At 42.3% G+C, this 12,408-nt stretch overlaps 1 protein-coding gene across 2 annotated transcripts in view; it reads left to right on the top strand.

Annotated features, from left to right (window-relative positions):
* Positions 1 to 12,026, top strand: part of LOC149818402 (E3 ubiquitin-protein ligase UPL1-like) — a 51,717-nt gene extending 39,691 nt beyond the window's left edge. Inside the window, exons 14-16 of one of the 2 annotated variants that reach the window (XM_089984818.1) lie at positions 10,902 to 11,008; positions 11,341 to 11,505; positions 11,595 to 12,026. In XM_089984818.1, the coding sequence (XP_089840944.1) occupies positions 10,902 to 11,008; positions 11,341 to 11,443 (210 nt within the window). In that variant the 3' untranslated portion in view covers positions 11,444 to 11,505; positions 11,595 to 12,026. The remainder of the gene's footprint in view (positions 1 to 10,901; positions 11,009 to 11,340; positions 11,506 to 11,594) is intronic. The other variant, XM_089984819.1, reaches the window with a different exon arrangement.
* Positions 12,027 to 12,408: the final 382 nt, after the last annotated feature.

The following is a 12,408-nucleotide window of genomic DNA, read 5'->3' as shown; positions in this document are numbered from 1 at the left end:
AACATCATCCCATCTTTGAACCCTGTAGAATTCAGGAACACTTGGGTACCAGCCTTGGTTTGCTGTGTTCAGGCTGGTGGGCTCAAATGGGAGGATGTGCAGAACCTCTTTGCAAAGATGGGCATTGATAACACATACCCACAACATCGGAATGAAGCGATGGATGAGGCAACTGCGCTCCGACTAATGAAATTGGCTCAAACACTCTGCCCTGTGATTCAAGGTTGGTGGTGTCAGGGCTGCTCAACTCTCATCGGGTTGCGCTCTACAGCATGTCTGAGATGCGGGTATGACAGAGATTCCTGTAATCCTCATATGTTCACAGGCCCTCGAACAGGATCATACGGTGCACAACAAGAGGATGGTTGGATCCAATACCGATCTTGTCTATCCCGGCGTAGAGACAAGAAAAATGCAACACCCTCATACCTGGCCAAGTACAAAGTGTCACCTAGGGATGGGCAACCGGCCCGGCAGCCCGATGGGCCAAGCCGACCCGGCTCGGCCAGCCATGTGACAGTTTTGGGCCATGATTTTAGGCTCGGGTCCATTAGGTACCGGGCTGGCCCACTCTTTGGATGTGTGGACCTGATGTTTAACCACATTCTTCTGATCCAAATCCAAAACCAGATGTTATATTGGAATCGGATCTGTGGGTCGACCTTGGATTGCTCTAGTGGGACAGTTTTGGGCCATGATTTTAGGCTCGGGTCCATTAGGTACCGGGCTGGCCCACTCTTTGGATGTGTGGACCTGATGTTGAACCACATTCTTCTGATCCAAATCCAAAACCAGATGTTATATTGGAATCGGATCTGTGGGTCGACCTTGGATTGCTCTAGCGCATGGACCCAACACCAATAAACAGTTTGGATCTAGATATCACTCCGGTAGTTGCATCGATCCACACAACCAATCTTGGCTGCGTTGTGGACTCACCGCCTCCCAGCTAGCCGATTGTAGTGGATCAACGAGAGTGCTTCGATGACGAGCGCACTCTCAAAGAGATTCTTGATGCCATTAAGCTGAAATTGGCGCCTTCTTCTTGTTCGTTGATTTTAATATACATGAGGACAGCAAGGCGGGTGAGGACTAAGACCGGAACACTCACGACCTAGGATTAGGCATGTTCTTTGGGGTGGAAGGGTACATATAATGCATTTTTTATTAAGATAATGATGTGGAATGCCCGTGGGCTGTGTGGGCGAGAAAAAAAACACTATTAATCGAGCATGATTGCTACAAAAAATCGGATATTGTTTGCATCCAAGAAACGAAAATATCGGAACTGGATAGATCTTTCATAGATAACTTGTGGAGAGGTTTCTCTTACGCGACCCGCCCGTCAATTGGGCGGTCTTGGGGTATTTTGATGGCTTGGAAGGAACCATTGCCCATATTGGAAGCTTCTCTATATCGGTCTCATTCTCTCTTGATAATGCATACATGTTGTTCCTCCTTAGCACGGTTTATGGACCTTTCACAAGTGTCCTTAAAAAGGATTTTTGAAAAGAATAAAAAAAATTAAAGAGGACTTGAAATCCTCGATGACAACAAATTGGTACATTGGTGGAGATTTTAACTCCATCCTTCGCTTGGAGGACTCAAATCGAGAACAATATACACTAGTAACATGAGAAGGTTTGCTACATTTTTGGATATGGCACAATTATCGAACCTTCCCATGCAAGGATCCTGGTTCACGTGGTCGAACAAGAGGGCGCTGACGATGATGAGAAAACTTGATAGATTTTTTCTCTTCTAGCATGCTACATAGACTCCATGACATGTGGGCGGTGTCGGACCCAATCTCAGTGTTGGACCACTCCACTATTTGGTTATCTTGGGGTGCGGGGGTCAATACCGAAATAAGAGTTTTCGTATGGAGACTTGGTGCTTGAGGGAGTCAGACTTCTTGAATCTTGTAGGTGAATGGTGGAATTCGGCCCCTTGCGAGAGTTGATGGGCAGCCCAAAGGATCAATGTAAAACTTGGTTATGTGCGTAGCAAGCTTATTGAATGGATCAAATCAATAGGCTCAGAAAAGTTTAAGGAGCTTGAGCAATGGGAGGCCCAATTGAAGATCCTTCAACACTGGGAGGAGGAATCAAGGGATATAAAAGAGGCGTCAAGTTTGAAAACTGAAAGGCAAAACCTTGTTAACCGTGTTAGGGAGTGGAGGGTGCGCGAATGTATACGGTGGAAGCAAAGATCTAAGGGTGAATTGCATTTCATCTTTGATGATTGATGGGACTAATATAGAGGGTCCTCATATCTTGCCTAATGCCACCGAGTTCTTCAAATCATGGTTTTCCAAGGTAGTGGTCAGGGAATATGACATTTCTAACGTGGCCTTTAAATCCATAAGCGAAGAGGAAAGGAGGGGCCTCACTTGCGCATTCACCATGGAGGAAATAAAGAATGCTATATGGTCTCTTCCTAATGGTAAGACCCTGGGTATTAACGAGTTTCCAATTGAATTCTTCAAACATACTTGGGACTTTGTTAAGGCCGATCTACAAATGTTGAAAGACTTTCTCCTCAATGCCAAAATCTCAGGTGTCTTGGCCAAATTGGCACTTGTCCTTATCCCTAAGGACCCTTAAGCTAAAGACAGTGGAAGGTTTAGGCCTCTCTTTCTCTGGTGGGCACTTTTAAACTCGTTTCAAATAATTTGGCGACAATAATCAAGGGTGTTATCAGGAGCGTAATTTCAGATTCACAAAGTGCATTCATTCCCGGTCGACGACTTCATGATGCGTGTGTCATGACACATAAGATAATTCACTTCATCAAGCTTCAAGGTACGAAATCTTTTGTCTTAAAAATTGACTTCAAGAAAGCCTTTGATTCTTTATATTGGAGATTTTTGCTAAGTTATTTGCAATGTATGCGATTTGGGGAGAAGTGGAATAATTGGATTGATGGGCTCCTTTCTGCAACTTCGATTGCGGTATCCCTTAACGAAGAAAAGGGTGATTTCATTAAGCCAAAGAGGGGTTTGCGGCAAGGTGACCCCCTTTCACCTTTTCTTTTTATTATGGCTATGGAAGCACTCTCGGTGATGATCTCTCATGCGAAGGAGGGGGGAGTGTTTAAGGGTTGCAAAGTGTCGGAATCAGTTTCAATCAGTTATCTTTTGCGGATGACTTGTTGGTTTTTGGGGAAGCATCGGAAAATAACTTGTGGGCTTTTTGGGTGGTGATCAAATGTTTTTCCAAAATATCCGGCCTTTGTATGAATGAAGGAAAGACTTAAATAATGAGGGAAAAAGTTAAATAATGGTATTCAATGATCCCACATGGGATTCTCAAAGGTTGGCCTCTGTTGTTTTTAATTGTAATGCGGAGTCCTTACCCATAAAGTATCTTAGGCTACCACTACACTTGGGGGAGTCACACTAGTGTGTGGTAGGGGATAAAATTTGCCGAAAACTTCAATCTTGTGCTTCTCGGTTACTCTCTAAGGCGGGTAAAATCATTCTTGTTAGATTCAATATTTCTTGCTAGGTGCTTCATTTTTAAGATTCCTAAGAAAGTTGAAAAGCACATCAATACAATGTTTTAAAATTTTATTTGGCATGGGTCGTTAGACGAGAGATCTAAGGCACCCTTCAATTGGTCTTTTATCTTCCAACCACTTCGAGTTGGAAGTTTGGGTATACTTAACTTGGGGAGATTCAACCTTGCCATCTTGACTAAGTGACTATGGAGGATTTGTAAAAAGGAGGGTACTCTTGCATTGCTCTTTTCTGAAAAATATGATTTGGTGGGATGGTCATGGAGTTGGACCGAAAGTCATAAATGAAGGAAAGGATCTAGGATTTGGAAGGCTTGGATCTCGGTTTTGGATCACTTTAACTCGGTTATTCGGGTCAAGATGGGAAGCGAACCAAAGACATTATTTTGGCAAGATGTTTGGTGTGGGGACACAAAGCTTATGGATACTTTCCCAAGTTTATACGAGGCAGCTAGAGCCAAGTATGTTAAGGTGTACGATTTTTGGTCAAGTGAGGAGGATGCATGAGATATTGTGCTAACGAGGGAGCCTTCGGATTTGGTATTTTGTGAGTGGACAGCTCTAATGGCCATGCTACAAGGTTGTTCTATCTCGCAACGGGAGGATGAAATTTGTTGGACACTTGCAAGTGATGGAGAATTTAAGGCATCAACCATGTATTGTTATCTTGGTTCGCCTCTTCCCTCTTGGTTTTCGAGGAAAGCATTGTGGGCGGCGGGTCTCCCGCTACGAGGATCTCTTATGGGATGGTTGATTCTCAATGATGTGGCCAACACCGAATCTAGGCTCAAGTGTCGGAGTTTCCATCTTGCTAGCAGATGCTCGCTTTGTTTTTGTGAGGAAGAGTCAACATCTCACCTCTTTTGGAATTGTATCTTGATTCACACCTTGATACTCCAAGCATGGAGTGACATTCTCATGGTTTGGGACAGCATCTCCTTCCCAAGAGAGGTGTTGATTTCCCCCACACATGAGCTCAAAGGGGTACCGGTGAAAATTTGTGTGGCGTGTTTGGATCTTGACAGCTTGGTGGCTTATTTGTCTTGAAAGGAATCGATGTATCTTTGTCAGAAATATCCACCTGCAAGGGTTAGAGATGAGGTAAAGAGAGAAGAGAGAGAAGAGAGGGGTCGGCGGCAATAGGGTTTCCCTCTTTTACTTATTATTTATAAGTGTTGTACATAGTATGACATTACACAAGAAGTAAAAACAAATTACAAACATGCCACCGCCCACGCATCCCAAGATGGATCCTTGGAATGTGGTGCGGGTCAGATTCATGATCCAAAACTAACAACCTCCCTCAAGTTGACAACTTGCCTTTGAGTGCCCAAAACTGATGAGTGGATAATCCCTTGGTAAAGATGTTAGCAACTTGCATATCTGACCGAACATATGCAGGTTCAATTTCTTTTTCTTCCACCTTTTGCCTAACAAAATGTTGATCGATCTCGATATGCTTCGTGCGACAATGAAGGATGGGATTGAAGGCAATATTAATAGCACTCTGATTATCGCAAAGAAGCATAGAGGACGAGATCGGTTCTTGTAATTCTTGCATTAGATGTCTCACCCATGTAACATCGGTTGTTCCTGCTGCCATTGCACGATATTCTGCTTTAGTACTAGATCGCGTCACTGCCTTTTGCTTCTTGCTACTCCATGTTACAATATTATTGCTGATAAGAATGCAATACCCCGAAACTGATCTGCGCTCGTTAGGATCACCCGCCCAGTCCGCATCTGTGTAGGTGAATAGTCGATGCCCTGACATATAAGCTGTGTCCTTGGTGTACATCAAGCCATCTCCAATCGTACCTTTTAAATACCGAAGGATCCTTTTTACTCCTTCCATATGTACATCTGTAGGAGCATGCATAAACTGTGAAGCCTGATTGACAGAGTATGCTATGTGAGGCCTAGTGAATGTTAAGTATTGTAACATCCCTACAACTCGACGATACAAAGTAGGATCATGATAAGTAGTGCCTTCTTTAGCACTTAGCTTATGATTTAGAAGGCAAGGTGTGCTAATTGGTTTACAATTCTCCATCCCTGTAGCAAGTAAAATATCAATGGTGTACTTATGTTGGCTCAATGTAATAGTCTCATGTCGACTATCAACTTCCACACCCAAAAAATATCGCAAGGGACCCAAGTCTTTCATCCATAGACTTAACCCAAGATATGTGAACCTCATCACTCCCGGTAATAATGATGTCATCAACATATATAAGCACCCAAACAATAGCTGAATCACTTTTGAATATGAACAATGAATGATCTAGAACACTTTTAGTGAACCCATGATGCTGGATCTCCGTGGAAAAACTCTCAAACCAAGATCGAGAGGCTTGTTTCAAGCCATAAAGAGAGCGTCGAAGTTTACATACCCAATTGGATGAATCATGCATACTATAACCAGGTGGCTGCTCCATGTAAACTTCTTCCTTTAGTTCACCATGCAAAAAGGCATTTTTAACATCAAGTTGACTGAGTGACCATCCATGTTGTAATGCCAATGCAATCATAATCCTGACGGTGCCCAATTTTACTACTGGGCTGAACGTTTCATCGTAGTCCTGCCCATACTGCTGTGTGAAGCCTCGTGCGACCAGACGAGCTTTATAGCGCTCAACACTGCCATCCGGTTTGTGCTTGATCTTGTACACCCATTTGGACCCTACAACATTCTTATTATCTGGCCTTGGTACAATTTCCCATGTATTGCATTCATGCAATGCTTCTATTTCCTCATTCATCGCCTCTACCCAAGCACGGGAATGTACAACATCATGAAAAGAGGAAGGTTCTGTTTCTTTGGACACTCTGGTTAGAAATGTTTGAAAATCCAAAGAGAAATTGTTATAACTTACCCAACGATCTATAGGATGTCTAATCCGAGTGGAACGTCGTAGAGGAGTCTCATCATTGACTGGATGAGCTCTACGAGAATAAACAAGACCAGAAAAACGTGAGGATGTTGTTGTAGGAGGAATGTCTTCCATATGCGGTTCCACATCGAAAGTATAGGGTTCATTGTCTGTCAATAAAGATGAATCCTCATAAGGCAACCAGTCATATAAAAGTGAGTCACTGAGCCAAGGATCATAACTGTCCTGTGTATCTGTGGAAGACGAACCCAGAGTGTCAAAATTTTCATTATCAAAAACAACATTTCTAGATACCCGAATTTTGCCTGTATGAGGATCATAACACCTGTATCCCTTATAGTCATCTGCATACCCAAGAAACTTGCACTGTACAACTCTGTCTTGAAACTTATTTCTCAATGAATGATCAATGTGAACATAACATACACAACCAAAAGGATGTAGTTCTTCATATGATGGATGACAATTATAAAGAACAAAGTATGGAGAATTATCTTCAAGGATGGTCATGGGCAACCTGTTGATAACGTAAACAGCTGTATGGAAAGCCTCAGTCCAAAGAGAGAAGGGAATACCCACAGTGTGCATCATGCTCAAGGCTGTCTCAACAATATGCCTGTGTTTTCTCTCAGCTACTCCATTTTGTTGAGGGGTATGAGGGCAAGAAATGTTACGTGTAATGCCATGCTCCTTCAAATATTCACTAAAATCATGGGATATGTATTCTCCCCCCATCGCACTGGAAATATACAACATTGGTATTGAATTGGTTTTGGACTAGTGCATGAAACTGTTTGAACAACTTGAAAACTTCATGTTTGTTTTTCATGAAGTAAATCCAACTAAAACGAGTGTAAGAATCAAGAAAGAGTACATAGTATCGAGATCCAGAAAGAGAGGCAGTGGGCGCAGGACCCCAAACATCTGAGCATATAATCTCAAAAGGCTTTGTTGCTCTTTTATTGATACTATGAAAAGGAAGTACATGACTTATGCATAAATGACAACTTGGACATTTTGACTCTAAACTGACTGCGGGTATTAGACCTTTAGCAGACAACTTGTCAAGAAAAACTTGACTACAATGACCCAAACGAAGATGCCATAAGTCTGGCTTATTAAGTTTCAAGACTCTAGATGAAGAACTATGATCTGTGGATCGACTAAAAAATGTTGGAAAGGAAGGAGCTGAAGAAGCCACGGCTACGGAAGACGACGTCTTCAAAGGCACATGAGATTCTTCAAAGACGTACATGTTCCCGCGCCGTTCACCTTTAGCGAGCATCTTCTTGGTGTGAAGATCCTTAAGATAAACAGGAGTAAATTCAACGGAAGAATTTGTTTCATCAACTAATTTAGACACAAATAGAATATTCTTTTGAATAGCAGGTGTGAGTAAGACATTTGACAAGGGCAATTGAGATTCAGGCAAAGAAAGGGAGACATTTCCAGTGTGAGAGATGGGGTGGTGAGATCCATCTCCTATGACTATAGTGCCATTTCCTGTGTAAGGAGTCAAGTGAGAAAATTTACCTGCATCAGAAGTAACATGTGCTGTTGCCCCTGAATCAATATACCATATACCATCATCATTTTGACGCAAGTTCATCTGATTGAAAGTAGTCATAAGGATATTTTGTACGTCCTGTGGAAGAACCTGTCCCTGAGGAGTGCGTGCAAACGTTTGAGTTGCCCTCTGCCCTGGCCTCCCTGTTTTGTTCCGGTTCTGAGGATTGTACCAACAATTTGCTTTAACATGTCCCCGTTTGTTGCATAGAAAACAAGTAGGAACACGTCCCCCTCGTGGTACACTGCCTGAGCCAAGGCCTCCTCCAGCTGGTGTAGGTAGTAATCCTCCTTTGTTTATAGTTGTTCCATTTGGACGAGGAGGAGTAAATAAGGCTCCTGTTTGAATAGGCGTATGTGCCATCATCACAGGATGAGTATCATCTAACGTGTGTTCCTGATTTAAACTGACCTCATATTGCAAAAGCTTAGATTGAAGATCATCAAAACATGGAAGAACTGAGACAACCTGGAGTGCTGTGCAAAACATGCGATATTCAAGTCCAAGGCTACCTAATACCTGTTGTACCATGTCCTTATCTGATACAGGACTTCCAATGGCAGCTAATTGATCTGTAATAACCCTAACATCCCCCATGAACTCTGTAATAGATTTGTTTCCTTTTCACATGGATTGAAATTGCCACTTGAGTTGCAAAGCCCGAGATTCAGAAACCTGAGAAAAGGAATGAGCTAGTCCATTCCACAACTCGGCAGCAGATTGATCATTAGAAATAGTTTGTAAAACACGATCAGAAAGTGTGGAAGTTATGTAAGCAACTAATGTCTGATCCCGTTGTACCCATATGTCATAAGCAGGATTGGTGGTTCGAAGTTGACTCACCTTCCCATCTTCACCTGTTATTTCTTGCATGATATGTGTAGGTGGGGCGGGTGATCGCCCATCTAGATGCCCATAAAGACCATGACTGCGAATAAAAGGCACAATCTTTCCAAAGTAGTTATCATGAGATAACTTGTGGGTCATGAGGTGAGTAAGAAAACTAGGGTTCAACTTGGAATCTATGGATTATATGAAGAATGAGAAGCCAAAACTGTTCTAACAGTGTATTGAAGAGGAGACAACAATGAGGTGTGCTGAAAATAATATCAGCACACACGTTATTCAGAGAAAGAGGAAAACAACAATGCTGCTGTGTGCTGAAAATGATACCAGCACACGTTACACAGAGAAAGAGAAACAACAATGCTGCTGTGTGCTGAAAAAGATATCAGCACACACGTTACACCGAGAATAGTAACGTGCGAACCAGAAAAAGGGAAAGAATCAGAAATATTTTGGGGAGAAAAACAAAAACTCGGGCTGAAACAGGATGTTAAGACGTGCGTACCAGAAATATTGAGAATGAGAAGAACCAAAAAAAGAAAAACTGGAATGACGTGAAAGAGGATTAAGAAAAAGGAGGAAATAAGCAAAAACTGATTTAGGAAGATAGAGGCCTTCTAGATGATTGATTTCCGTGCCTGTGCTTTGATACCATGTCAGAAATATCCACCTGCAAGGGTTAGAGATGAGGTAAAGAGAGAAGAGAGAGAAGAGAGGGGTCGGCGGCAATAGGGTTTCCCTCTTTTACTTATTATTTATAAGTGTTGTACATAGTATGGCATTACACAAGAAGTAAAAACAAATTACAAACATGCCACCGCCCACACATCCCAAGATGGATCCTTGGAATGTGGTGCGGGTCAGGGTTACCGGAAGCGCGAAACCTCGCGCTTCCGAAGCGTGGGGGGAAGCGTCCCCCTTTTTTGGGAAGCGCGTTTCCCTTTAATGGGGGACGCGTTTCCCTTTAATGGGGGACGCGCTTCCCTTTAATGGGAAGCGCGCTTCCCATCACGCTTCCCCCTCGCTTCCCCCACACTCCCCCCTCGCTTTTTTCAATTTTTTTGTATTTTTTATTTTTTATTTTTATTTTTTTCGCTTCCCCCTCGCTTCCGAGACGCTTCCTAGGTCGCTTCCGAGACACTTCCCGAATCGCTCCTAAGTGGTCCCACGCTTCATCGCTTCCTAAAATTTTGAAAGTGCCTCGCTTCCCGCTCCCGCTTCCTCAACTGGCAACCATGGGTCGGATCCATGATCCAAAACTAACAATCTTCAAGGGTAAGGCCAGTGATTTGCATGGTATTCTATACCAATTGAGGCGGGAGCTAAATGACCGGGTCCACCGCAAATGGCCAGACTCTAGCATTGATTGGCTATGGGACAAGTGGGTGATAACGTGAACTATGCTACATGGTACTTGTTGGACCAGCACCTTGTAGGGATTGGCTGCTACCGAGGGTCAGCATGTTTTGTTTATGTAATCTAACTTTGCTCAGATTTGAAATTTCTGTTTGTAATGGGGAGTGATATCTCATCACATCCCATCTACCTGATATGTGCTGAACTCCCAACTTATTATGCTAATAATATTTTCTCTTTAAAAAAAAAACTCTTTAGGTGCGGATATCATTGGGTCATATATATTTCTCACAATGTATAACATGATATTTTATTAACATTGTATCCTCTAGAGGGGGAGTTTTCAAGTGGCTCTATGTATACTATCGACTTCATTGCATCTAGATCACAGGTTGGCAGCATCTAGCAAAGCAAATATTGCCAAGTGAGACTCTGACTATGAGCACATGCTTTTGAAAGTCCTTGGTGTGGGTTACTTGAATTAAGGGTTAGTGCTAATAAACTAATTGTAAAACAGAACATGAACTATATGCATTCACATAAGCTGTGTGATGGTGCAGAATGTTAGCATCCATAACTAGCGTAATGTTATATACTGTTCATTTTTTTTTTATGTGAACCAAGTTTTTATCATGTTTTTGTGATAATCGATACCTGTTCTTTTGTGATATACACACATCTTTGTTTATGAAAATCTCATTACTTGATTCAATTGTTAGGTTCCTCTGGAGGGTTTTAAAGCTCTGCAAGGCATTTCTGGCCCTCAACTGTTTCAGATTCACAAGGCATATGGTGCTCCAGAAAGATTGCCCTCAGCCCATACCTGGTTAGTATCATGGATTTGTATCTATGTATTCTCTGGTATATATGTATATAATGATGATAACATTGATTTGAATTTTTTGAAAGTTGTGATAATAGTTTTGCCTGATTGGTTTTAACATCCGTCAATATGACTGAAGCTTCCTTTTCTATAATCACACATGGTTTGGTGCTTTCTGAGACACTCAGCTAGGGTTTATGTGCACCAAGTTGGCGTTCCTGCGACTTGTTCAAAGTTGCTGGACTCATGGTTGAGGGCATGTTCCCCTTTGTAATTATCAGTTTGGGCTGACACAATTGAAAGAATCTCTCAACTGTTGTGGTCCAAATATGCAGTTTTAACCAGCTAGACCTGCCAGAATATTCTTCCAAGGAGCAGCTCCAAGACCGGCTGCTGCTTGCTATCCATGAAGCTAGTGAAGGTTTTGGCTTTGGTTGACACACCTCGGTAATGCAACCTGCATCAAATTTAAACCCTATACCAGTTGCTTAGAGTGAGAGGTTAGCAGTTAATTTTCAAAGGCTTTGCTCTTCACAACACCTTTATGATTTCATTTATTGGTTACCATTTGATGAGTTCAACTTTGCAGTGCCAGGTGTTAAGGGTGCCTATCAGTGATTTCGATATGAGTCGCTATCCTGATGGTGCATTCTGATGATTCAACCTACATTCTACTCTTTACACAACGTGGGAACCAGTATATATATGGATCTCAGAAATTCTCCAGACCTTGGTACCTTCAGAAGCTCTTGTTGGCTCCCGTTTGGAGATGTCCACATTTTTGCTACCTTGCCAGTTAGTTCTTGGTGCTGCACATTTGTCTAAATGCCGCTGGTTTGCTTGCGTGCTGGATCATGGGGTTCTGTTATCTATAAATCCTGCTTTTGTTTTTTCTATATTCTGGCATGAAAGATCTGATGCAAGCTGCCTGCCTGATCTTTTGTCTAGTGTGAGTTTGTGAAGCAATGCACTTTTCATTGTTAGCATCTGGTGAATAAATGAGTGGGTTTAGTCTCTTGCCCCTCCTTGTGTATCTATGTTGTTTATTGGGATTGTTCCTGAATGCCCTTCTTACCAGTGATAATGTGTGCTCCTGATGCATTTTATTTGAATAGGCTGTTAGTAACTCTTTCCTAACCAGTCTTGCGGTGTGGAATTGGCATTTCTCAACTTTGAGCGAGGCGTGCCCACAGGCTCTGCATTCTTGGCTAGAGGCAACCCTGGCTTGTCACCAAACATGGAATGACCATAGTTTGAAACCGATCGAAGCGGGGGGGACCTCAAGGGTTTAAAAAATGTTTTTCTTGGATTTTTTGCTCTTTTCTCTTAATTCTAATCGACCAGATGTAATTTACATGTTTGGTTTTTATAATAACCAGCTTTTGAATCATCTAATTATGACG

This window comes from Nuphar pumila, chromosome 13 (genome assembly GCF_984573655.1).
Source record: "Nuphar pumila chromosome 13, dmNupPumi1.hap1.1, whole genome shotgun sequence".
Lineage (NCBI taxonomy): Eukaryota > Viridiplantae > Streptophyta > Magnoliopsida > Nymphaeales > Nymphaeaceae > Nuphar > Nuphar pumila.
Note: the sequence above shows the minus strand (reverse complement) of the source record. Positions and strands in the feature narration are given on the sequence as shown.